Below are 25,522 nucleotides of genomic sequence, written 5' to 3'. Positions count from 1 at the left end.
CATTCTCAGCAGAAGCGAGAGAAAGCAGGGAATGGAGAACCCGCCTTTACTGCTGCGGCACGGGAGAGAGCAGAAGAGAAAAGGGAAGAGGTGAATGCAGAGGTGGATGGAGGATGGAGAGGCGACTTTAAGAAAAGAGAAAGGATGGATTTAAAAAGCAATGCAGAGGTGTAAGAGACTGCTGTCACATCTAAGAGCAAAAAGTTTTCATCCAATATAGAGAAAGAAGCAAAGCAAGCACAGGCAACAAGTAGGAGAAGTGACAACGAAGGCTGGGGATAAATTTGAGAGCATTATTTTGGACACACTTTGTCACAAAGTGCAGATATAGGTTTTTCCTTTTTTATTGAAATACAACTATAAAAAACCTTGACAATATTATACAAAATTATATCGAGAAAAATGCTGTGCCCTTTAAAAGAGTGAGGATACAGGTGAGGAAATCAATTCAGCTAAATAATTCCCAAGAAGCGCTAGGACAGCTCCCTTTCATTTTAGATATGAACATAGTTACGTGACATAATTTAGCAAGTGATTTAATGGCTCTTGTCATGAATGCTATTCATCTGCTAGATGCTACTCTGGTTTTCTATTCATATTTTTCAAAAGCTCTAATGCAGCTATTTTTTTCTTTCTTTTACCTAATACATCTTTAGAGTGCAATTATAACTTTTGAGCTAAGCAGCAAAGATCTTCCCCCATTACTTAGCAAGCACCTGCCCGGCTTCCCTTGCAGCACCGTCTTCTCCTCAAGGCTGAGGACAAGCAGTCTGGGCTGATATTGTGACTCCCTTGGAAAGGGAGTGTATAGAAAAATGAAGACAACAAAACCTCCTTATTCCTCTCCAGAGAGGACTCGTGGAAAAGGTTGGGCACTACGTGGTTTGCTCTAGAGCGTGCCATCTTCCTCTTGCCAACCAGGAGTAAAACCCCTTAAGAGAAACCCATGACATTTCTTCTTCCCAACACCACCCCCAATATTTTCAGAACTGAAACAATCTGTCCCCTATTTTTTTAATATGTGATGATGATCGTGTCATTATTCTACCCCTTCTTGAACTGTCAGACTGTGTCCAATAAGTGAAGGGTCCTATGACTGCAGGACCTCTCCTAGCGGTACAAAACCGTCTGGAAAATTTATAGCTGATTTAAGTCTTATTTACTGCACAAAAAACCACAATTTGAGTTCATCTTGAAAAAAGGGAAAGAAAACTATGGCATAAGATCACACCTGCACCCTGAAATTTTCTGCTTTAAGCTTCTTTCCTGTCAAACGTAACAAAATCTAACATTATTTTCAGGACGCTTCGTCAGAGGTTAGTGACTATACAGTCCATTATATATTATGGGGGAAAATGACAGTGTGTATGTATTCCTATGGCTTTTATGATCAGAAAAATAGAGAAAAACAGGAATTCTATTATTATACAGACACAGGACTAAGCTGAATGTGGAAGACCCAAAATAGATTATAAAACAGGGGGCGGGGACCACAGATTAAGTCTGGACAATACTGACACTTTTTTTTTTCCCCAGCACAATCTGTTTTGGGAGCCTGGGTGGGGGAGGGAGAAGAAAGATCATCTGGAAGCACAGTAGATGGATTTTTAAACTCTCTGTCATTCTTTCATTCTTGGCTCTCTTCTTCTGTGGTTTTCTTCTCATTGCACAGAAAGGATAGCTTTAAACTAACAAGTGCAAGTCTGGAAAACATGCTTGTTCTTTTCTGCAAAGCGCATGGGAGAGCTCAGCTGCTGCTCACTTTCAGCAAAACTGACACCCCCTCATTCTGTTGTTACCGGACAGTTCAGTGGCCAGAGAAGAGCTCTCTTACTCCATAAGTTAGTATTAGGCAGTGAAACTGCGTATGCCATTAAAGTTCAAAGCAACTGATTAATCCTGTGATGTGTTGCCAAATTATTAGAATAATGACACTATTTTTTTTCAAATGCATTGGTCTGTCTTCTCAATTCTTTCTTTTTTAATCCCATGCTTTAATACGTGGTGAACCTCAAGAAGAAATGGATTGGTTTTATTCAAAAGAGAGCTGGGTACTGTTTCTTTTATATATAATGTACAGGATATTACCCCCCTAACAGAGGCAAAAAAATTATCTTTATTTTTCCCCCCAGTTCTCTCGTTCTTTAGAGTTGGAAAGTAAACATTTTAAAATGCATGCTGTTAGTGGGCTGCGTAGCACTACAGTGCTCTGTCAAAGTGAATATTGTGATCAGTTATGTCAGTCTGTTCATACTTACAATCATCTTCCACTTCCTCATACCAAAGCATGTGAGCAGACATGAAATCTCTCCACAAAAAAGAGGAAAAAGAAAACAACAGCAAAATATTTCTTGGCAAAGTATATTCCAACTTTGCTGCTCCAGTAGCTTTTGCTGAATTAGGCTTTTCCCTGCATAACGACAGATGTGTCCCCGCACAAGCCCCAGCAGCTCTGTGGAGGAGAGCGCAGAAAGCACCCCGGTGGGATGCAGCTCCGGGCTGGCTGCCGGCAGGGTCTGCGTCCCAGGCAGGGAGAGGCAGGGATCCTCACTTCCACCCAGCCGGCATGGTAACTACTGCCAGTGCTCTTTGGAGGCCCCTAAATGTTTCAAATTCCAGGACCTGCGCAGAAGCAATGCTCTGTGCTTCCCTCAAAACAAAGTTGATTTCCCATAATAGGACAGCCCATGCACTCGACATATAAGGCTCTGCTTCCAGGGTGGCATGTGCAATGGATTTAAATTATGTGTTACGGCTTCCCAAGGAACATTTAGCGCTACAGAGCGGGGTGAAGATATTGACTGCTCCCTCTGTGCAGTCCCCCAGAGAACCCTATGAAACAGATTTGCCCCCTTCCCAAATGACCCCCACCCCATCCCCAGACAGGATCCTCCCTTTCTGGGAGAGGAGCAGTAACCCTCCTGTATTCAGCCGTTCTCTCCCAAACAAGACTTTTGGGATTGCAACCTCTCTCCCAAGCAGGGGAAAAAAAATAAACAAACCCAAAAATAGTGCTGTCACCAAACTAAGTGTGTAAATACTAACACAGGTTGTGATAAGTCAGTAGCTGCTTTAAAAAAAAAAAAAAAAAAAGGCTATTGACTTACAATTGACCTTTCCACTCCCAACAAAACCACGCAGTACTGCTGCTATACACAGCCCAGAAACACCCCGCAGAAGAAGCAGAGGCAGGACTAGTACACAAGCTGCCTGTCACTGCCTCTTCCTAACGGCGGGAACATCCCTTCACTCCCAAATCCCAAAAGCTGCCGGTCCCAAACAGGTGGGACCTGGGCTCACGCTCTCCCCCTGCATTCGGTCCCAGGCCTCCTTAGTTTATACAGGAAGGAAAAGCAGGCATCCACACGATACTTGGGAACGGGACTGTGGCATCTTCCACCCAAACCCAGATTTTTATGAGGCTGCTTTCGACAGTATATACTTTGTACAGTGTATATGGCCTTTAAAGACAGGCCATAAAGAGTCATGTTATTAATTCATGGCTTCATTTGAAAAGTCGTTTGAAAAAACACTATTACTCTCTTCATTATTTTTTATAATCTATCCCTAAAAAACTGGAAAATGTTATTTTTCAGTTTTAAAGGTTAAAGAGTCTAGTCATGGTGATTCCAAGTTTGTAAGTAAATTCCTGGATTATACAGAAAAATAATCACAAAAATGAAGTGCATAATATACCCTTACAGCCACTGGCATCTCCTACACCGATAGTCAAATTAATACCCTGGAGAACCTGGATGTACAGTACAGGCCAACAAACTCCTAAGGATTAATTTGCAGCCTACAGGAGCCACAAGTCATGAACTGATGTAGAAAATAATCTGAAGCAGGGCAGAGCACGCTGTGACAGCAGCATTTTCATTATTTGAGGGAGAAGGAGACTGAGCAAACTCAGGAAAGGAACTGCTTATTGTGCAAAAGTTCTGCTTTAAAATATCTAAGGTCACCCTTGATAGCACATGCTGTCAATAAGTGAGGCCCAGTAATGTACTTACAGACTACAAGCGGAAGTTATCTTGAAGGTAGGTGTCTAATGCTAGAACTGTGATCCTCCTGGCTCATATTCATTTCTAGGTGACAAACATTTTCTTCAAAACTTCTCTGTTTCTGAATATGACCAGAGGGCCATCATCTCGACAGAGCTCTGCCGTCTGTTTTACACCTAACTCCAGTCATAATCCACAAAATTCATGTGGATTATTCATCCTCTCTGACAATGTCTTTGAGACCATCAGGGAATACTTAGATCAGGCTCTGCAAGAAATGCAGTGTTACTCAATGCTTTCTTCTAAAACATGGCTCAAAGAAGTGTCTAGTGGTAATATTTACAACAGTTTACAAATTAAAAAATCCTCCAGAAGCAGGAAATCCAGATTTGCTTCCCCTCTTCTTGCTGGGGGAGTTCAACACTCCTGTGTCTCAAGAGAGCCCCCAGCCCATTCACAGGAGTGCAGAAACCTTCAGTCTAGAAACGTTTTCCCTTCCTCCTATTGATGCTCCTCCAGTCAATGGGAAAAGAATCAAGTTTTGTTGGGCCATAGAGAGAAATAACAAAAGTGAGTGTTCATATCTACTGGGTTTTTTTGGTTGGTTTTGGATTTTTAGGGGGTTTTTTTGTTGGTTTTGGTTTGGGGGGGGTGTCAAGAAAATTGAGATGCTTTTAAAAATTAAATACTATTTTCAGCAACTATGAATGTTGTAGTTGGTTAACACTGAGAAACATCAACTCCACTGAAAAGAGGTTTTATATGCATCTGTCAGTCCCTACTGGCCAGCATGGTGTACACTTATATTGCATGTATAACCTGGAACAGGTTTTTAATTTTCACACGCCAGGTTTGCTTCTTTATAGGTTTTTGTCTGAACCAGCATTAAAATCTCTGGCTGTCTTCAACAACAGAGAGCAAGTCACAGCCTCACTGTAGATCTATGTCAAGTAATTAACATACACTCAATAAATGCTGGTAGTCAGAGGCCACCTGCCTCACTTTTCCTTCTACATGCTGCAAGCAGCAGGCTCCGGCCTGCAGCAGCACTGCTCGGTGCTCTGAGACTTCAGTGCCTGTGCTACAAGAGGGGGAAGGAGCAAGCTTCAAAGTCACAGCTGGAAAATGTAGAAAATTTGGAACAATAAAAATGCATATTTTTTAAATGATTGCTGACAGCTCTAGTTTCATGTTGCCTTCCGCTTTCACAATCAGTAATGGGTTAAATGAAAGAAAACTGTCTTCTTCACAGTAATGGTTAGGGTGATTTTCAGCCACCCGTTAACAAACACTTTATACAGAGGCTGTTTATTTTCCTGCTTGAGAAGCCCTTTCAAAACCCAAGTGTTGATAAAGTTGCAAATATCTCCTTTCTAATGGTATGAGCGCGACAGTAATGCAGAGTTGGAGAAAATGCCAAAGAGGCCAGCAGCAATCTGAAAACAACACCCAACAATAAACTGCCTGTTCAGGGACCATTTAGGAGATTGGGTTCAGCATATGTCAGCGTGACCTTAGAAAAGAAATGGATTTCAACATCCAAATTTGGCAGCCGAGTTTATTGTCTCAGCAAGCTAAACCAGAGGGAGGTTAAGACTTGAAGATAATGGTCAAACCTTAGACTGGACGTGGAAACCCAACTTCTCAGTTCTCTAACTCTTCCTCTCCTGTACCATATTTAAGGACTACATTGAAATTCAGGACTTCTCTCTCGGAGGGGGGGGGGGAAGACACAATTGGAAAATTATGTTTTTGACATAGAAAAGAAACATTACAGTAGCCAGAATAATTTATATGGGAGGAGAGGTCCCCAATTCAACATAAATAAATCAAATGAGAACTTCATGTTAACAACCTCCAGAGTAACAAATCTTCCATCTCACTCTAATTTACTACGATACAAGCACCAAACCCCCAACAAAAGAAAGAATTTTTTTTTTTTTGTTAGATGATATAAACACCATATTGCCGTTTATATCATCTAACACAGACAGCATCTCCTTTCCTGTTAACAGATAAAACAAGAAAATAACAAATAGATAGCATGTCGCGCAGAACTGATTTACAAACCTCTTATGACTTTAAACATCCCAGTGGCACATGTTGTTTGCCAATACAACTCAACATCAGGCAGAGCGCTTACAGCATAAACCTAAGACAGATGATATTTTGATTATAATTTCAGAAAACATTTCAACCTTTATTCCACCCTGTCTTTAACTCCCTGCCAACCCCGACCTAAAAAAAATAAAGGCAATTCAAGCCTGTTGCTCAGTTCAACCATTGGGCTCATAACAAGATGTCTCTGTGCTCTTGCCAGTATTTGCAAATCTATCACATCTCTCTGTGCAGGAAGAAGTGCTGAGCTCTAGGGACTGGGGGACTGATGTGAAGGGAGAACTGGGATGGGAATCTTTTAAGCACTAATGCGCAGTGTGGGGTTTTGCCCTGGTGGTATATTGGCTCTAAGTCTTTTTATTATTCACTTCCTGTTATGACAAAAAAAACCAAACCAACCATTTGCGTGTCAGCAACAGAGGAAAAACAAAATTTCAACAGCTTTATCACAACAGAAGTAAACAGACAGCTTCTGATTTTCCTGTGAAGAAAAAAGAAAAAAGAAAATCCTTCCAATGTGAGCCACTGAAGAACTTCTTTCTTTTGTCTCTTAGCCTATATTTACTTCAAAAAGGAATACATTGTAGAGGGTTGCAAGGGGTTTTTTTTTTTTCCTCTGTATGCTTATTTGATCTGCGGACCAGAAAGTAAAAGACAAAAAAAAAAAAAAAAAAAAATCACTTGCTCTAAATTCTGAAGGAAGTAGTAGGTTTTGGCTTCCAGAGTGGAAGATATAAGTTTATAGTCAGAAAATTAGCAGTCAATATAATGATTAAGGCAAAGCCCTCTCATGTGCAAGGGGCTGTTAAAAGAACATCCGGTTTCCATTCAATGTACTTCTATATCATGAAACGCTTCTGTTTGAAAACATGCTCTAGCATATGAACCAGCATATGAGTTCATCATTGTGTTCATGCTCTCCTCAAGCAAACTGTCTCCTTCATGCCATAGTTGCTCTGGAATAGGGGTTACTCTTTTTTGGAGAGCATCTAGCAGAAAGAAGGGCTGGGCTCACTTCTTACCAGTTCAACATAGCAAGTAGCACTCAGAAAACAAGCAGTAATCACTATCCATTTTGGAAAGTTTCAGCTAAAGAGCAACCAGTACTTTTTAGCTAGGGGAACTCTCTTTGGGGTGAGTTCCCAAGCAGATTTAGCAAGGCAGTATTTGCTGCCTCCATTTCCCATATGCATAATGTTCGTGCTTTGCAGATCTTTATTCTCAAACCCTGTCAATTCTCCAACTTCCAGAAACTTTCACCTCAGCAGAAATGAAATCAATCTTCACTGGAGTCAGTTGGACCAGACTACTCAGAAGATATACTGAGCCATCAAAAGGAAAGTATAAGAAAGGATAGCAAATTATATAAAAACTAATATTAAGAGTACAAAGAAGAGAAGAGGAAGATTTTAATTACTGATACATACATGGTAGGAGTCCAAGTAATAAAGCGGAATTAGAATTACTCATTTATGCCTATAAAATATCTGGTCTTAATCTCTCCAGAGAGGCTCAGATGACCAGAAGGGAGAACATCTTATTAACTAATATTCCTTTCTTTAGATTTAGGCATGTAACTCGGTCCAATCACCGTAAGTATCCCACGCAATCTACAGAGAGGATCCTCCTCCAGAGAGTGTCTGAGTATCTAAAATAGGCTCCTGCCCTAAACTGCCCTCAGGGGGGCAGTGTGGGGGGGGAGGGGGGTGCCTGGCTCTGGCTTTCTCTTTTGTTGGCCCACCCTTGGTTGTGTATCCAGACCATGAAAGGCCGAGATCAGACTGTCCCTCTTCTCCCGTCTTCTCAACTTTCACGGGAAGAAAATCTGGGCACACAGACCAGAAGGGAGACACAGCACATCACATGAGGTCCCCTAGTTCAACAGAAAGACCTTAGGTGCAGTTATGTTCTTAGGGGGGGTCCAAAACACATGTGAAATTTACCCAATTCTGAAAACCATTGCAACTCACCCAAGGGAAGTCTGTATTCAACGTCATGAACGTTACAGAGGAACTGATCCCAGACTCCACAATGAGCGGTTGCTTAAATGCAACTCATAACAACTTGATTACTTGTGTCACACGTAAATAGTGAAATACTAACCAATTTTTATGCACACATGCACATTCGCATGCATGTATGTCACTGAGAGACCGAGTGCACGCACAAGCAAGTGCTGGCAATGGTAACATATGCGTGTGCATATCTATACATCTTTCAAGAGGACCCAGTTTCACAAAGTTGAAAACAGTTATAAACCCTCATCAGTAAGGAGAAAGAAGTTAAACAGAGAAATGTGAACGATAATTGGAAGATGTTTGAAAACACTCTTTAGGTGCCTACATGTCATTACTAAGAAAAGGAGTTCCTCTGGTTAAAAACAAACTGCAAACAAAACCAAATTTAGTCTAGAAGAGAACAAGGTATTTAAAAAACAAGAGCAAATACAATACGTAAGGAGCAGAGGAAAAATGCCAAGTTGATTGCAAAGAATATCAATAAGGAACTAAGAGGTAATTGTGAATCAGAGTCAACAATCCATACGTACAAGACAGAGAATTCACCTAGGTCTGCAGGCAAGCTGCATCAGCTCTGCTAAAGACAACTGAAGGTCATTTTGCATAGCAAATGTGCTAGCTACTAACATAAAGACAGATTTCTTTAGGGAAACACAACTCAAGCACCGGCCGCCTACGCAGTATCCCAGTCACCCCATCACGTACTCCCTTAGCTTTACTCTGCTCTAGTCGACGTTTCAGCTGTGTCCAGTTTTGACACCACACTTTATGAAAGCCACAGACAAATTGCAGAGCACTTAGCATCACAAACATCCAAACAGCCAGTTTTCTTTGTGAAGAAAGACTGAGGGAACTTCACGTGTTTAGTCTGGAAAGGAAAGGCAAAAGAATACATAGCTGCTGCCTTTCAGCATCTAAAGATGGCAATGCTCTATTATTTTTCATGCATGCTGAGGAGAGCGACATCATTTAGGTAAAGTCAACTTAGATTTGGTATTAGGAGAAAATTGTGAGAGTACAAGGTTTCTTACATATATGAAAACATATACACACAGAGGTCATCAAACCCTTGTAAGTGGAAGCCTGTAAGGAAGTTCTAGCTCAGCCCCTGCAGTAGAAGAAATATAACCTGTCTTACCTCCATATTTCTGTAACTCTCTGAAACAAGAACTACAGACTAGTTAATATGACCTGTTACATACAGTTCAAGTTTGTATTCATCTCATAAACAAAATTAATTGTGCTGTGAAAGGAGAGCGGCCCGATGGATACAGGAGTACACAGACAATCTGGAGACTTAAATTCTGTTAGCAGTTCTGCCAGTCACTCATCATTCAACTTCTGTTTGTTTCTTTCCCACGTAGAAAACAAACACTTACAAGCTAAACAAGTGCTAAACACTAGCATGATTAATTATTGTTTAAGATATGTGACAAACTGCTTAAACTATAGGACTGTTAAGGGTCTGTGTTTTAATTACATTGATTTCACCTTAAGTCCCCCTGGATAACAATTGCTCAAAGCCTTAGTTACAGTGGCAAAAGCCTGTCACATTAAATCTGTGAAGACTGGGTTATTATGACAGCAAATTATGATGACAAAATTCTGTTAGTTCAAGTCTAATGAGACATTACTGCACACACTAGGATGAATGTTAAATTATTTCTGTGAGGGTCTAAATGCAGGTTAGTACATCAAGATGATGGCAAAATGAGGTTAATGCAAGTCTGCAAAGCCGACATTACAAATGTCAAGATGATTGCAAAATGATGCTGCTGCAAGTGAACTACGATTAAAAAACAGGACGCTAAACACAAAAATGTGTTAAGGGAATGTAAAAATAAACCCACAGAAAATAAAAACAAAGCAAATTTTACTTAAAGCAAAAGACATACTGGATACCACTAGTGCTACAAACCAATTCCTTGCCAAATTGGCCAAAGCTGATCAGGAGCGGGCAAGGCCAGGATGAGACTGCCTTACAAATAACTGCCTATAAATTCTTACTAATAGTATCACTAGGAATTTTTTTCCACTCAAAAAAGAGTAATTGACTCCATAGAAATATAAATAGTTTTTGAAAAAGCGCTCAAGATTATTGTCCTGTAACAGAATCTGGTTCAATCGGGAAATTCCTTCCTAAATTTAATCATATTAATGTTTTTCTCTCTTGTATTCTGGCGGGGTTAGAAACACATGTCTAAAAACCAAATTATCCATTAGGCCCAAAAGAAATTAGTCCAATCTCAGGTAAATTCAAATACATGGGATCCACAGCATTATAAGATTAAAGAGATTACACATTTAATATGCAGAATGCTCATAATATTTTAATCTGATTAGATCAGTAACACTGAAGATCAGCTAGTATATTTCCTTAGTGCAATGTTTAATTAGTAATTCCAACATATCAGGAAAAAAACCTAATTCAAAACCTGAAAAAAAGTCTTCTTTTTTTCTGCATTTAAAGTCCTTCTTCCTTCCTATCGTCTTTCTATCTACTGCTAAATACAAGAGGTGCACCTCATTTCCAGTTTGACAACAGCAGGTACTCTGTGTCCTTTCAAAAGACTGGCATATCTATCTGTCTGTCTGTCTGTCTTTCTATCTAGCTGTAATGTTTTCCATAAAGTACAGGAGGCACTCTGTCTTCTAATCACCCAAAATATGTGATACTCAATTCCTGAACTACACTGGTGAAATGAAGTGCTTTGGTTAAATAACAGGCTTTGTGTCAAGTAGTTTAGGTTAGTGCCTGACCTTTAAGTGGAAAGCATGCATAATTTTCTCCCATCTAGTAGAGAAGAAAATGAAAAATTTACTTTTCTTGCAAATGTATTAGTTTTTATTGGGCAAGTTATCCATCCGATTCAACAAAACAACAGAATGGCAAACTCTCACTAAAAAAAATAAATCCTAAAAAGGTGGCTTATTTCAAAGATAAGTACAGAGTGCATTGTGCATTTTTCAGGATTTTCAAAATAGCTCCATGGCTAATAAATTAGTAGTACAAGAAAGGAGATCAAAATGATGGGTTCAGGACTCCAAGTCACCTACTGACTGAAATTTGTAAGAGTCATTATCACTGCATAAATTATGTTAATATTAATGTAGCTTTTCTGGAGACACACATACATACCACCTGAAGGCATGCACTTTTTAGAAGACTGGGAAATCAGTACAGCCAGCTACTCGCTAATTTGTCTAGTTGCGGCCAACTAAAGTCACCTGTGAATCTGAACTGGATACAGGAAAGAAAACACAGACTGAAAGTTATAAGGGAAGAACCATACAGTGCACCTTCACGCTGCCTGATGATTTTAATCTTACTAAATATATTCCAGTGAAGATATACATTCTGATGGCAATGAGATAAGACGTGTAAAATTGACTGAATTCAGTGATGTTCTATAAGACAGAAAAAGAACAGACAATGGGAAAATTTACTAAACAATTTCTTTTTTTTAATCATTAATGATAAGCAACAGCAATCAAATGGCACCTAATTACTATAATGACATGGAGGAGGTCCAACTAAGGACTTGCAAAATGTAAACAATTCTATTCTCTAAGGAATTATTTCAAATCTTAATTGTTTTAAATAATTTAATTTCATCAGTGCAACTTAAATTACAGGTTGGTTGGGAGGTTTTTTGAGCATGTTAGTTGCTTACGCAATATGTATAACAAATGCTTATGTGATTAGACCTGAGGGTTGACAAAAGTCCAAAGGGATTGTGTGCTGTGTGTAAACAACTGCTTCCTCTAAAAACATTTCATGTAAGTTTAAAAATGTAATTTAGATCAGAACTGGGGCAGCTTTATTATTAATATGGAAAACAGTAATTTTTGGCAGTCTTTTCTGTTATAGATCCTCTTACATAGAGCCCGAGTGCCTACTTTCATATGAGCAAAATGCACCTCAAACTATTTTTATGCAGTAAATAACGGATTATGCATGTTACATAAGTAAAACTAGTTGGTATATTAACATTGGAGAAAGTAGGCTAAATTTAAAATTCTCTAAAATTAATCAATCCGTGGAAGATAGGGCACCATGTCCCATATGGAGGACAACAGCAGCACAGGCATTTGGAGAGCAAAGTATTGGTTACAACCTCTGTAGAATTTTTACGAGAGCTGCAGATGCCTGAACTTAATTTATCTAATACTATTTTAGGTGCTTCATGGTAATTTGCCTGGCCTATACTTGCTTCTCCTGAAAGGCATTTAAAATGGCCTGTGTTTAAACACCTGATATATTCCCTACCAGTGCAGCACAAGTAATGACTTTTTTTTTCTTTTTAAAAAACAGGAAAAATAGTTCACATTAAAGTACTCTGTCACTCTGCAATCATTCCACTGACTTTTTTTCCCAGTTTGAGAAATATACCCATATAGATCTTCTCATAAGGATATCCTTGACCGGAATGTAGATGTATCAAAATCCACCAAGGCTACCAATACAACTGAAAGAAATATTTTTTAATCCAAAACATACAAGCAGACTTGAAGTGGTTTTATGATGATACATATTTCAAGTACAAAATACATCAAAACCCACAATAAGTACTTCAGCTACTATGTAAAACTGGTTCAACATCAGCTGGATGAAAGGTGCCAAATGCAATGCCCATTTTTTAAAAAACTCTTCTGGAACTAAAACCCAGTATGTCTAATCATGTTACCAGTTTAATTTTCAGAAATTATAATAAGAATAGAATTAAGAGACACAGATATGAAGTAGTGGGGAAATGGATTTTACAGAGGGAAACCACACTTCATGTATCTGGTAGGGTTCTTTGAAGGAGTCAGTGAGCACAAAGTCAAGAGAAACCTAATTTATACAATTTAAAATATTTTCAATACTGTTCCTCTTTAAAGAAACAAAGATGTCATGGGATAAGAGATCTACTTTCTCTCACAAACAAATTATTAAAAGACAAAAGGGGAAAAAAATGACAAAAGCATTCAGCTTTCTCAAATGTGTATGTCACCAGCCAAGTTTCTCAGAGATCAGTACCAGGTCTGGTCAACATATAAAGTACATTTGTATCATCACATGGATCTAAAAAAAGGAGGCAACTTTCAAGTTTCCTAATAGTCTTATGGTATTCAGGGAAATAAAAATGAAAGTTGGCTGCAGAGAGATACAAAAGGGTCTCAGAGTGTCAACTAGGTGATAAAAAAGACAGATGAAATTCAATACTGAGAATATGTGGAGAAAAAGAATCTCAACTTTATGTACTCAGCATGGGCTCTGACTCAGGAAAGAGATCTTGGAGTTATAAAAGGTCTATGAAAATACCAACTCCATCTTAGAAGCTGTCAAAAAGCAAAGCAAATGCTGGCCATTACTATGACAGAAATAGAGAGCACCATACAAAATATCATTATGGTATTATTTAAAGTCTACAGATGTTCATACTTTGAATACTGTGGGCTGTTCTACTTCCCCTATCATTAAAAAGATATGGCAGGAAAAGTAAGGACAACAGAAATGATTGAAAGCTAGGGAGAAATGGCTTCCATATAAAGAATGACTCAAGAAGAGTCTTCAAGGTAAGGTGAGGGGAGTGTAAATGAGCATGCAAGTTAGGTCCTCTGAACCTGACAAGGAGGAAGAGATTGCCCAGGGGATGCACACAACCAAGCAAGGAGCACAGCATTACGTATTGGGGGACTAATCATCTAAACCATGCCAGAGAGCGGCTGAGGCCCAAATAGGCAGGTACAATTCCTGGAATTGTAGGGTCCTGGCATCATCACTGGCATTGCTTCAAAATCATTGGCTCAATGTGCAGAGTGGACAAAAAGAGCTGACCCAGTGTTGGGCATCCCCACGTGTGCTGGGAGCAAATCAGAGGCGTTCGCTTTGCTGCTACAGAAGCCTGTGGTGCGTCCATGCCTGAAGGGCTGTGTGCAGTTCTGGTCTCCAGGAGGATGCAGCGGAGTTAGAGAAGAGCAACTGGAAACAATCAAGGGGCTGGAGCTGCTGCCTTACAAGCAGAGACTCAAAGAGCTGAGACGCTTCAGTTTGTAGAGGAGAAGGCTCAGGGGATATAGGACTGAGGCTTGAAAAGCATGAAGGGGGTGAACAAGCTGCATAAGGAAGTTATTTACTACATCTTGCAACACAACATAGGGGTATATAATGCCCAATTGGTTTAAAGATAATAAGAAAGTATTTCTTCAGCCAGTGGGCTGCCAGCTTCTGGATCCTGGCTGCCCAAGGAGGTTATGGAGGCAGATGTTTATCAGCTGGTTTAAAATAGGGTTAGATAAATTCATGGACAACGTGTCTATAAACAGATACCAAAAGGAATAGGGCCAGAATGTAACCTCTAGCATTTGTAATACAGTAATTGCAGATGCTGGGGGAAGATGAGAAAATGGACCTCAGAAAGTGGCCAGGCTCATGCGTTTTCCCTGCCTAACATCTCCATTGTTATGTTGCCATTTGCTGGAGAAATAATCCTGGGTCGTATGCATGGTTGGTCTGACCCAGCAGGACATTTTGTATGAACTTAAGTTACCTGGAAAAGGAACGACTGCAGCTGAACATAACTGAGGTGTTCTAAACCATGAGTCTTTAGAGAAGATGGACAGAGAACAATTTTTCAGTGCCTCTCTTAGCACAAGAGCTGGATACAAGACAGACGAAAAATGAAAGAAAATCAGCAGGTGGCTGTTTCAAAACAAACAAAAAAGTACTTCTTCACGCTACACGTAGCTAAATTATGGGATTCTGCTACTGGATGTTGCAGATGCCAAAAGTTCGTGTCACCCGGCTGCTGACAAGCTACTCTGGGAGCTCAGCCTTCACCCCAGCCTGCTCCCTGGCACCAGGAGAAACTCGGCGCGGGCAGCAGGTCTCCTTGGACACTTCTCTCAGACACTCGATCGTTTCTTAAAGGAAAAAGGGATTGGACACATCACCTACCTGTGCCCCACTTCAGGCACCGAGCAACACTCTGCAGATTTCATACCAGCTCTTTTCACCCCCACGGACGCAGTCATTTCTTTATTTGCTCTGCCCCAGCGCCTCTCAGGCAAAATGCTGCTGCTAAGCTTTGATGGGAACAGTGCAACACAGGTTAAATCTCTGGTATTATTCTCATCTTTTGTAGTTACAGCCACTTCTGAATTTAATAGGGCTGTGTGGTTTAGTACAGCAATGTTTGCAGGACAAAAAATTAGAGCTTTCCACCTTTTTACCATATATCCTGCTTTCAAGGGCTTATAATTTAGCTGGGAAAATGCTCGCAGCTGAAGATCAGCATTCAAAGTCTCAGTGTGGAGGCAGCATTTCATTTTGGTCGTGAGAGGGAAAACAGTATGTCATTTTTATAACTATCAATAGAAGGCTTCTGTGGGGTTTTTACTTTCTGGATTTTTTTCCTGGTATGAGAGATTTTCCTGTTTCAAGTTAAGCACTGGATGTATTAGTAAGAGACAACCACTGATGACAGCATGAGCAAGGAAAGATAACTGTCTATTAAAAAAAAAGATGTTACAAAATTAGTTTACCTTTTCTGCAGTTTTACAAGAAACACAAAGATACAATTCCATAAAGCATAACAAAACAGTCATCACTACATGATGCAGTGTTGACAAAACTGTAATTGATTTTAAATATTTGGTTTATACCTTTACATTCAGGAGAAAAGATAGATACTAACACTAGGGAGATATGTAAGGCAGAGGAGTCCTTAATTTATCATTTCCAAAATCTTGCAAAGAATCAAAAAACTGTTCTTCACTTCAGAGAATTCATGGATTAAAAGAGGATACCAGCCTTTCCTTCCCAGTTCTCAAGTTGCATTGGTTGTTCCCACTGATATTACTTCAGAAATATTTACTAATTATGTAGTCATTATATCAAAATATCTTGTTTATTAACATAACACTTTAATTTCTTCTCCTTTCTTTCTACCTAGAAGCATACAGAGAAATGGAGTTGTCTGAAGTCCCCAAACATGCATCACATACATACACATCTCTGTGGAATTTGATTCATGGCGTGGGAGAATAAGAGGTTAATTGCATTCCCAACGTCCATCACCAGAGAAAGAGAAATAATAACATCTTTTATTTTATGTAAAACTGTGTGCCTTTCCCTTCTCTCAAGAGCTTCATTAGAAGCAGAGAGAATGGGAGAAAGTAGAAGGAAATAACCACCCATTAAGAAATAACCGTCCCTACAGACTGGTTAAAAAACCCAAACTGAACAGTAAAACCGATATAAGTATGTGGGTGTATAGACACATACACAAATATATACACACGTGCAAACATACACAACTATAGTATCATTTTAGAGTAGATGTATAGACATGGAATGTGGGAGGAAATGGTAAGTGTTCGGGACTCATTGCAATATGGAGTTTGACAGAAATAGGGTAATTGCTATACCTGGTGCTGGAACGGGCTTCTAGGTACCTTAGTTTAAATGTATCTAGAAATAAGGGAAAGCTTAAGTCCACTGAAGTCTTCTACATAGCTACAGTTCATAAAAATACTCCAGCGGTTATTCCACTAAGGGATAAGCATGTCTCCTTCCCTGTTGACAAACTGCATAAATCAGTTTAGAGCTTCTTAATGCACAGCCATTAGCCCAGTCACAATTCCGTGATGGAAAATGCAAGTCATGAACCATTGTATGTGCTCCTTGTGGTGACAGTTCTTAATTTCTTTTCTAGGGAAACTGCTAATCTATCAATCTTTGAATTGTCTGTGTCTAATCCTTGCTCAGGAAATATCTCTTGACATAATCAACTTTATCAATTATTGCACAATAGTTAATCTCTTGCTGCAGAAGAAAACATTGAGAAGGCGTGATGGAATTACTACCAGAATACTTTACCTGTCCCCAACATCATTTCTAGACTATTAGGCCCCAGAGCTCAATATAGTTCAGAAAATTTCACCAATGGACCCCCCCCAGGGCACTACTACCAGGTTACTACCCATAATTTGATGACAGGATATGTTATAAACATACACAATTGCTTGAAAGATATTAATTGCAATGTATGCTCTTGTACTAAGCTCTTGCCGGCAACTATCTCAAAATTAAACCCCTTCAATGCTGTTTTCATATACATGGATATCATTAGAATATTCTCGTGGCAGGCTGAGACGATAGCTGTGTACTCATCTTCCAAGCGAATCCCATGGTCCGTTCCAGTTATCTTGGTGGTTGTCTACATGGGGGACTTTGTGCAAAGTAAGGCTGCATTTAAATTTACTGCTCAGTAATTACTTTAAACATACTCCTCACATGGACACCCTAGTGTGAAGGAAGCTCTTCTGCCTTAACCCAGAAAATGGTGTTATCTTACACAGGGGCGCTTTTGGGGCTCAATAAAAAGTGTCAGATGACAGTTAAGCTATTAGTGCACTGTAAAAACCACATTAGTGTTTTGTGTGCCTTTCTCCACTTGTGGATATGCCTTTATAGATTATCTCTCTTTCTATGTCCTTAAACTGCTTTCTCCTTCAGCCTCACCTCCACTATTTAAAAATAAATAGCCTGCCATTGTAAGGTAAAGATTTATAGGCTCCACCAAAAATATCCTAAGTTTCAAGTTCAAGAGAGGACGAGGTTGTCGTGCATTAAGCCTGGTTTCGCTTGCCTGATCCATTCTGCAGAAAGTGTATCCTAACAATTTCTTTTCAAAACAAACTTCTTGGAAAACAGCTGTAAATCTTCGGTGTCTTAAAGGCATCTTTTAAAAATAATTCCCTCAAAAAGTAGAGCATTGCCAAAAATATATCTTCTTACGTACAAATAGCAGTGAGTTCATTCAAATGCAGTATAAAAACTTCCATGGAAGAGACACATCCTTGAGACAAACAGGACAAGAGATTCAAGATCATGCCACACAGAGCAAATTCAGGTGTGACATGGGATTACAGAGCAAGGTGTAGAGCGTGACAGCACACATGCCAAACTGACCTGATGCTCATCCCAGGGTGAGGAAGAAGAAACCATTAACATCAACATCACACTCCTCGCAGCAAAGGAGTTGGGGTGGGGGTGACTCCCTGAATGCCCCCTCCCCAGGCTGAAACCTTCCACCTTGAGACCCAGAGGGGGAGTGGAAAGGTGAGCTAACACCAGAGAAAGGGGTGGATACTGGAAAGGTGCTGTATACATATCAACTGTATATAATATGATGACTGTCAGTGGTATTGTAAGTGGACTAACAATGCTTTGATTAGACTGCCAAGGTTTTAATTAGACTAACAAAACATCCTAGGTTTGCACAGCAGCTTTGTTCCTTCCACCCACAGAAAGATTTTGAGCATGTCAAACTGGTGAGCATTCAATCTACGACTTGGGTGCAACAAAGTTGTAACAGACTTACGACGGCCTAAAATGGTCAGAAGCTCTACAGATAAACCTGAAACAAGGTCATTTAAAAATAGTGCATCATTAAAAAAAACCCCAACAAACCAAATCAAAACCCCACAAAAAACTGGACTCCAAAAGTCAAACCAATTTGAGGCGATATTTTGTCACAAAGACTGGGTTGGCTCATCTTAGGAATGGGAACTTGAATTTTATTGTGTGCCTAGGCACACAGATGACATTGTGCTAACTAATCTACGTTATCACTAGTAATGCTGGCAGGACCAGTGTCACAGAAAACCAGTGACTTCCGCAGTGTCTAGAAAAGAGCTCCAACAAATTTGCTGGCATTCTGAAAAAAATGGCAGATGGGCAAAATAAGTTAAAAAAAAGAAGTTAAAAAACAGTAAGGGCAAGCTGCAGGGGCCAGGGATTTAAACTGGAGGAAGAGACAATAGGGCATTAATACCTACTGGGCTCCCTGCCCGTGAATGGGAGAGGCTTATCAGAACACACCAAAACTTAAACCAGTAACTTCTGGTCAAGAATATGCAAGATCATCCTTAAAACAAAAGTAAGCAAATACAAAGCAACAGTAAAAGAAACAAGAAATAAGACTCTCTGAAAAAATAATGCAATTATGCAAAAATGAAAATAGATCTCATTTTTGTTACCTAATCAAATGTAAACTGGGAAATTAAAAAGTGAGATTTTTTCCAAACCACCAGGAGCCATGCATTGTAAAAGTCCTCTCTCTTCTTCCAGTCACATAACTGGAAGGTTATTTGAGTTTGTTATAAAGTCCTTGCTGTGAATTACAGTAATCAGGCAGAGATTTATTTGGAGAGGAGGAAGCACGCTGGAGCCTGCACTATCAGATGATGAACCTCCGTCACGTGCTGTGGCTCAGGCGTCCCAGTCTGGTCAGAGCTACACTTCGCCATGTAATGAAGCAACTTAGAACTACTTATTCAAAGCCTTGAACTTAATTAGTGGGAGAGCGAGGCAACTAACTTGCAGTCAGTAAGTTGACAACTTTGCTTCTTTCTATTCATGAACCTTACATAATTAGCACAAATTATTCTTATAATTATTCACATTTAATTCACCGTATTATTAAAATAATATTTAGTCTACAGCTCATTCACCAGGAGCATGAGTGTTATAAATGGGTTTATTAATTTTGAATATATGAGTAGATCACATGGTTCAAGGTGTAAGGTTCAGAATCACAGTGTCCAGGCAATTATCTGCAGCGCTGAGTTTTACATTAACTTCCCTACTTTATACTCTGAGCACTGAATAAATGTTGGATAAATCGATTGCCATTGGTCCGCTTATTCGCTAGGCACTTTTTGAAAACATAACTGAGGCAAAAGTAACACATGCAAGAGTTTGTAAGGGGAAGGGAAACACAGGCAAAAAATTATGAATAGAAATAGGATTTTTTGCAAGTCCAAATACTGAGACTTTGGACTAAGCTGTGCTTTGGAAAGTTAGCAAGCTCCCATTTAGTAACATACCTGCCATTAGGAACAGAACTCACAAGGGGATGCTTCGCCTCGAAAGCATACTTGTAAAGATGCTGATAAAGCTGAGTCAGCATTTAACAACCCAGCCCGTTCAGTGCAACTCCTGCACGGGCACACCCACAGTACCTAAAGTACCTAAAACAAGAGCTTGCTGCCTTGCTTTTCGTGCTGCCCTTAAACCCTTCCAACACCTCTCTTCTTAAAAATTTCTCCTTTTCCTCCCGTATTTCTCTCTTCCCACAGCAACTTGCCAGTTACCTGGGGGCTAACAACAAAGATAAAGAAAGCGGTTTTCTCTGAAGGATCTGTTTCAGGAAAAGACCGACTGCAGTTGCGGTCCTCCCCCCATGACTGCTGCCCCTCCTCAGCTCCAGCAGTGGGTGGGGGAAGAAATCTGAGTGCTTATGAAAAGGACATTTTGGATTACGGAATAAACCTTTCACTCAAAGATGGAGAGACACTTTTTACCAAGGCCTGTAGTGACAGGACAAGGGGCAACTGTTTTAAACTGAAAGAGCGTAGGTTTGGATTGGACAAGAGGAAGACATTTTTTACGATGAGAGTGGTGACACACTGAAGCAGTAGAGAACTTGCGGATGCCCCATCCCTGGAAGTGTTCAAGGTCAGGTTGGATGGAGCTTTGAGCAATCTGATCTAGTGAAAGATGTCCCTGCCCATGGCAGGGGGGTTGGATCAAATGATCTTTAAAGGCCCCTTCTAACCAAAACCATTCTGTGATTCTGTGACTCCCTGTAAAAAAAGCAGAGAGATGAGAGGAAACAATGAGTAGAGGTATGAAACAATTTGCATACTGGGGGGCGGGGGGGGGGGCGCGGGGGAAGTAGACTGGGAGTCTTTATGTTGGGGGGAAAAAAAAGAAAAGATGTTTGAAACCAACTAAGCAGGACTCTCGCAGCAGAGGGGAGGGAGGCATGTCCTGCCCGCCAGGCGGCAGCCCTGGCCCCCCCAATCCCGGGGAAGCCAGTGGCCTGCACTGCTCTTCTGCGGCAGCCATCCTCAGAAAAAGCTGCATGCACAGGGCTCTCGCACAACCTGCGCTTGGCCACCAGGACTGTGGGGCCTGACAAACACCCCACTACATGGCAAGAGTGCTTTAAGCTCAGCCACGGATGTCGAGAAAAATCAATGAAAAGCACAGGGAAGTGAACAGGGTTTATCAGCTGAAACAGTGGAAACGGGGAATTATTGACCAGCAGATCTATAACAAAAGGAATTTTTTGCTCGTTTTCTTTGTGATCGTTTTACCTGAGAAAGCAAAGCAAAGATGTCATTTAAGGCACAAGACAGTACCTCTAGCTTAGAGGGTCCTTGATAACCAGGCGGCTGGAGAGCGCTCCAGCCCAGCCTCGGTGCAGCCCCAAGCCTGGCGAACTCTGGGACACCCCCCTTTGAGCGCATGTAGGGCACACATCGAGGACTTCCCCATGTCACGATGGTGCCTACTACCCACAGAGGTTGCTTTTGTGAAAGATTTTCCACTGATAATTGTCAAACAGCTAGCGCTGCGCTACAAAAAACTTCTGGTCTAGCTTGGGAAGTGTTGGCTGCAGTCTTTAGTAATTATGCTATATATTTACACATTGTATATAACATTTGCAGCATTTTTCTAGCTCCGAACTCACTAATGGAAACGCCGTAAGACGTCTTAGAATAGATTTCCCCTACCTGCAAATTGAAGCATCTTTTACAAAAGCATGAACACACTCAGGCATACACTCTTAAAAATCGAGACTGTAGGCAGAGCACGTATGAGATTATATAACAAGAAGTGAGAGGTATAAATGCCTTCCTGTTTTTAGATGGAAACCACACCTTTCCCTCCACCAAGCATAGAACAGGTCAGAGGAAAGAAAAACCGCTTCTGTTCTGATGGGCTCAAGTTAGGGGACAAGCCCTTTGTTTGAGGGGACAGGCACACGGACAGGTAGCCCATCCTGGCTCTCCTGCTGTGGTCTTGGGGGCATCTGTCTCCAAAACCTCTGCTGCACCTCTTGCCATCAATACGTTACCATCACTTTAATTATCTGTTATGATCAGTCCACCCCAAAATTCAACACTCAGCTGAAGCTTTAACACCAGCACCCTATGAAGATGCCCCATAATTTCAGTAAGATTTCAGTTATCACAGTTAGCACTGGTCAAAGTTCAGATTTCTGTAAGCACAAGTCAAACTCTCTTCCAATCAACCAGCTGTGCATATTGAGCAATACCCAACTATTTATGCTCAAATGTATCACGAAAATACTGTTTCTGCTAATATAATAATGCAGGACGGCTGTTCAGTTGCCTGTGCAAAATGAGCTGATGGTTGTCATTTAATTTACAGTGGACAAGAGACCATACTGTAAGGAATATTAATTGTTCCCTTTTATTGGTGGAAGCTGAATAGAAATGAAAAGTAATGTGCCCTAAACCTCCCTGGTTCAGGAAATAATCCACACGAAAGCCTACTTTAAAAAAAAAAAAAAAATCAAAAAAGGGAGAGGGAAGAGAAAGGAGGGTGTCAACTGTAGATGAATAATACACAGACATGTCCACAGTGATCTGAATAATTCAGCACACAAAATTAAAGTATGTTTCACATCTGCCACCATAAAAGATAAAGTTATCTAGTCTGTTTTAAAAGTATAATGATTACAGGAGAACACTTTTGATTCACACTCAGGCCTAGTTTGAGTGCCAGTCCTGTGGTCCCCACAAATAAATATCTCAAAGCTCTGGGCTGAAAGGGCTCCAGCTGCAAAGTTTTAATTAACTCAAAACAGGCAGCAAACTTTTAAAGTGCCACCTGTTACCAGTAAACCCTGGCGGTGCCGAGCTATCGGCCAAGGCTCCTGCGCCCCTGGGCCACCTTCTCCAAGCGAGACATGCAAAGCTGCCCACTTCGGTTGCCTCTCCGACTGCTTGCCAGCGAGAACAGCCCCGCTCTCACCCACCCTCCCTGCACCCCGTCCTACAGCACTGCCGAGTGTCCTTCTGCACCCGAGTTTGAGATACCGGTCTAAAACACAACCCTTCCAGACTCCTAGGCTTTCTATGTGCAAAGTTGCAACAACACGCTATCTGAGACTGCAGCTGGTTCCAAGTGTATTTTCCAACAAGCGCTTCTTTTCAAAGGGAAGAATGACCAGTGGATAAACACCAACTGGCTCCGGTGGGTCCATATATCTTTCAAATTTTCACCAAGACACGACGAGAGAGGAAATACAGTAAGTGGGAAATTCCTTCCTATCCCTTGGATGATACATGACAGCCACAGCTTTACTATACCATTACACCTTACGTACTCCACCTGATGTAAACCGGGTCCGTCTCCTTCGGGGAAGCCAAGGAAGGCACATAGGGAGGTGCAGTTGCCGCTGCAAGGTGGAGCTTTGCTCCCAGCTGCAGAGAAGCAGCCGATCGTTTCCATCACTGAGCGGTGCCAGCCAGCCTGTGCCACTGGCGGGGACCCACCTGCCGTGGGCCAGGCGCTGCCTCCCCGCCAGCCACCCACGAGCCAGCTGGGGAGAAACGGCTCGGCGCCCTTCTCTGGACGAACACCAGAAGTGGTTCCTGGAGCATCTGAACCGTTTCTCATAAAGTAACAGTACGGTTACACTTGCCGCTACCTTGGTATTATATATTAGGAGACCTATTGCAAGCAATATTTTTTTTATTAAATTATTTTATATTAAAATACAGCAAAAAAATTCTGGTACATTTTCCTTCGATAGGAAAGTGTTGCTGCTAGCTAGTTTTTCAATGTAAATTCTCTAAAGCCTTGATGGGGGTTTTGGGAAAAACAACTCGAATTTCCTCTAAATAAACCACCATAAAATCTGCAGCATTGTTTCCATTTTAGAAAGTCACTTATACTGGAAAAAAATACACACTAGGTATAAAAAAAAGAAAACTGCTTTTAATCAGAATATGGAAGTCACTGTGTTTTTCATCAGTGAACAACCAAATCCTTTCTTCTTTTGTACTCTGGAGTATTAACAGGTGGTCATAGCCCTTAGCTCCATGAAACTACCATATGCTACAGAGATCAAAATTAATAAACTAACAGTACAACGTGCCAGTTTATTGTGCTTGTATTTCATTTTAATTTTCTCCTTGGTGTTTTTATTACTAAAAAGTAATGTTTGGTGATTTTTAGCTTTAATATCAGTAGCTTCCTTATTAACAATTTTGAATTGCTTGTTTTAGTATTGTACCAGGTAATATGTACAGAAATATATTTCTGACACCACGCTGCAAAATACCACTTCATTTGTACTCCTCTATGCTAAAAAGTTAGCAGTTCCATACACTTCACATGTTTTAATAGTGGAAAAGTTAACAAATTTCCTCTGACATATGATTATGTGCACAATAAAACATGTTCTGAATCTCATTTAACTGTACAAATTCAGTTCTTGTTAAATACTAATCAGCCAGAACAAAGGATCACATACAACCTTCTGGTCCCTTCTCCACTTAGGACCTTTAACGGTTCTTTAAAAAAATTCTGTTTGTTTTCCTCCATAAAAAGTGTTAATAGTTGACAATGAAAAAGAAACACACTGATGCAAATACTAGATGCATATGGAAACCACAAAACATGTCTGCACGTGGAGGAAATGAGCAGAGGTGCCTTCAAATACAAACAGGCGATGCTTATCCAACTCTTCAGTGAGCCTCAGTGTTGGCTCCTAAACCGAAGTTTCTGCCAAAAACTACTAAAAATACCATGTCCAAAACCAGGAGGAAAACATTCTCCATATTGTAAACCACTTGCATGACAATTATGGCCTTGATTTAGTAACCTTTTATTCATATGAGTAATCAGCACCCCAGTGAGTAGTTTCACTGACTTCTCAGCCACCACTTGTATAAAGACGCACTGTAGTAGGGTTTTGTCCTACCGTTCTTTAGAGGCATCAGTGGGGTGACTGCCAAGATTTACAGGGTCCAGCACAAGCTTTACATTGAGGTTACACCAGCTCTGACACTGTGCCAAATTAAGGTCTCGGCTCCCCTGTTTAGAGCACCAGCCCCAGCTGTCCTCCCCAAGACATTTTTGGAAGGACCTGAGCCTTGTAGTCTTCCTTCCTTTCAGCTGCTCATTGCTATGCTGCTTTCAGCAAGAAGTTCTGAAAACACTGTATACGTCCTTTTGCCCTTCATTTTACAATTTTACTGTCTCGCCCTCAGGGCTGGTGAACCTTGATGCTGGGAAGAGCGGTCCATTCTGGGTTACAGACAGGTTACACACGACTGCACGGCAGTGGCAGGGAGAGCTAAGGTTACCATCTGGGTCCAGAGCCATTCCTACCATTTATGGCACTGAAACTATGGAAGAAAATAGCAGAATTCACTGGGGTTTTTTCTACCTTATTCCTACAACCTCCCAACCACTGAGAAAAACAAAGAGCCCTTTTCACCCAGCTCCTTCCCCAAAACCTATCTCAGTTTTTCTCCCTGTTCTCAAAGGCTAGGAGAGGAGGA

At 40.7% G+C, this 25,522-nt stretch overlaps 1 protein-coding gene across 11 annotated transcripts in view; it reads right to left on the bottom strand.

Moving 5' to 3' along the window:
* DMD (dystrophin) overlaps positions 1-25,522 on the bottom strand; it is a 1,394,632-nt gene that overhangs the window by 1,201,848 nt on the left and 167,262 nt on the right. The window contains exon 1 of one of the 11 annotated variants that reach the window (XM_076355725.1): positions 2,259-2,569. The exons of the other annotated variants lie outside the window; for them this stretch is intronic. Coding sequence (XP_076211840.1) covers positions 2,259-2,301 — 43 coding nt within the window. The 5' untranslated portion in view covers positions 2,302-2,569. Of the gene's footprint in view, positions 1-2,258; positions 2,570-25,522 lie in introns of those variants that run through there. 11 annotated transcript variants of the gene reach the window in all.

The sequence above is a fragment of the Aptenodytes patagonicus genome, chromosome 1, assembly GCF_965638725.1.
Source record: "Aptenodytes patagonicus chromosome 1, bAptPat1.pri.cur, whole genome shotgun sequence".
In the NCBI taxonomy this organism is placed as follows: domain Eukaryota; kingdom Metazoa; phylum Chordata; class Aves; order Sphenisciformes; family Spheniscidae; genus Aptenodytes; species Aptenodytes patagonicus.
Note: the sequence above shows the minus strand (reverse complement) of the source record. Positions and strands in the feature narration are given on the sequence as shown.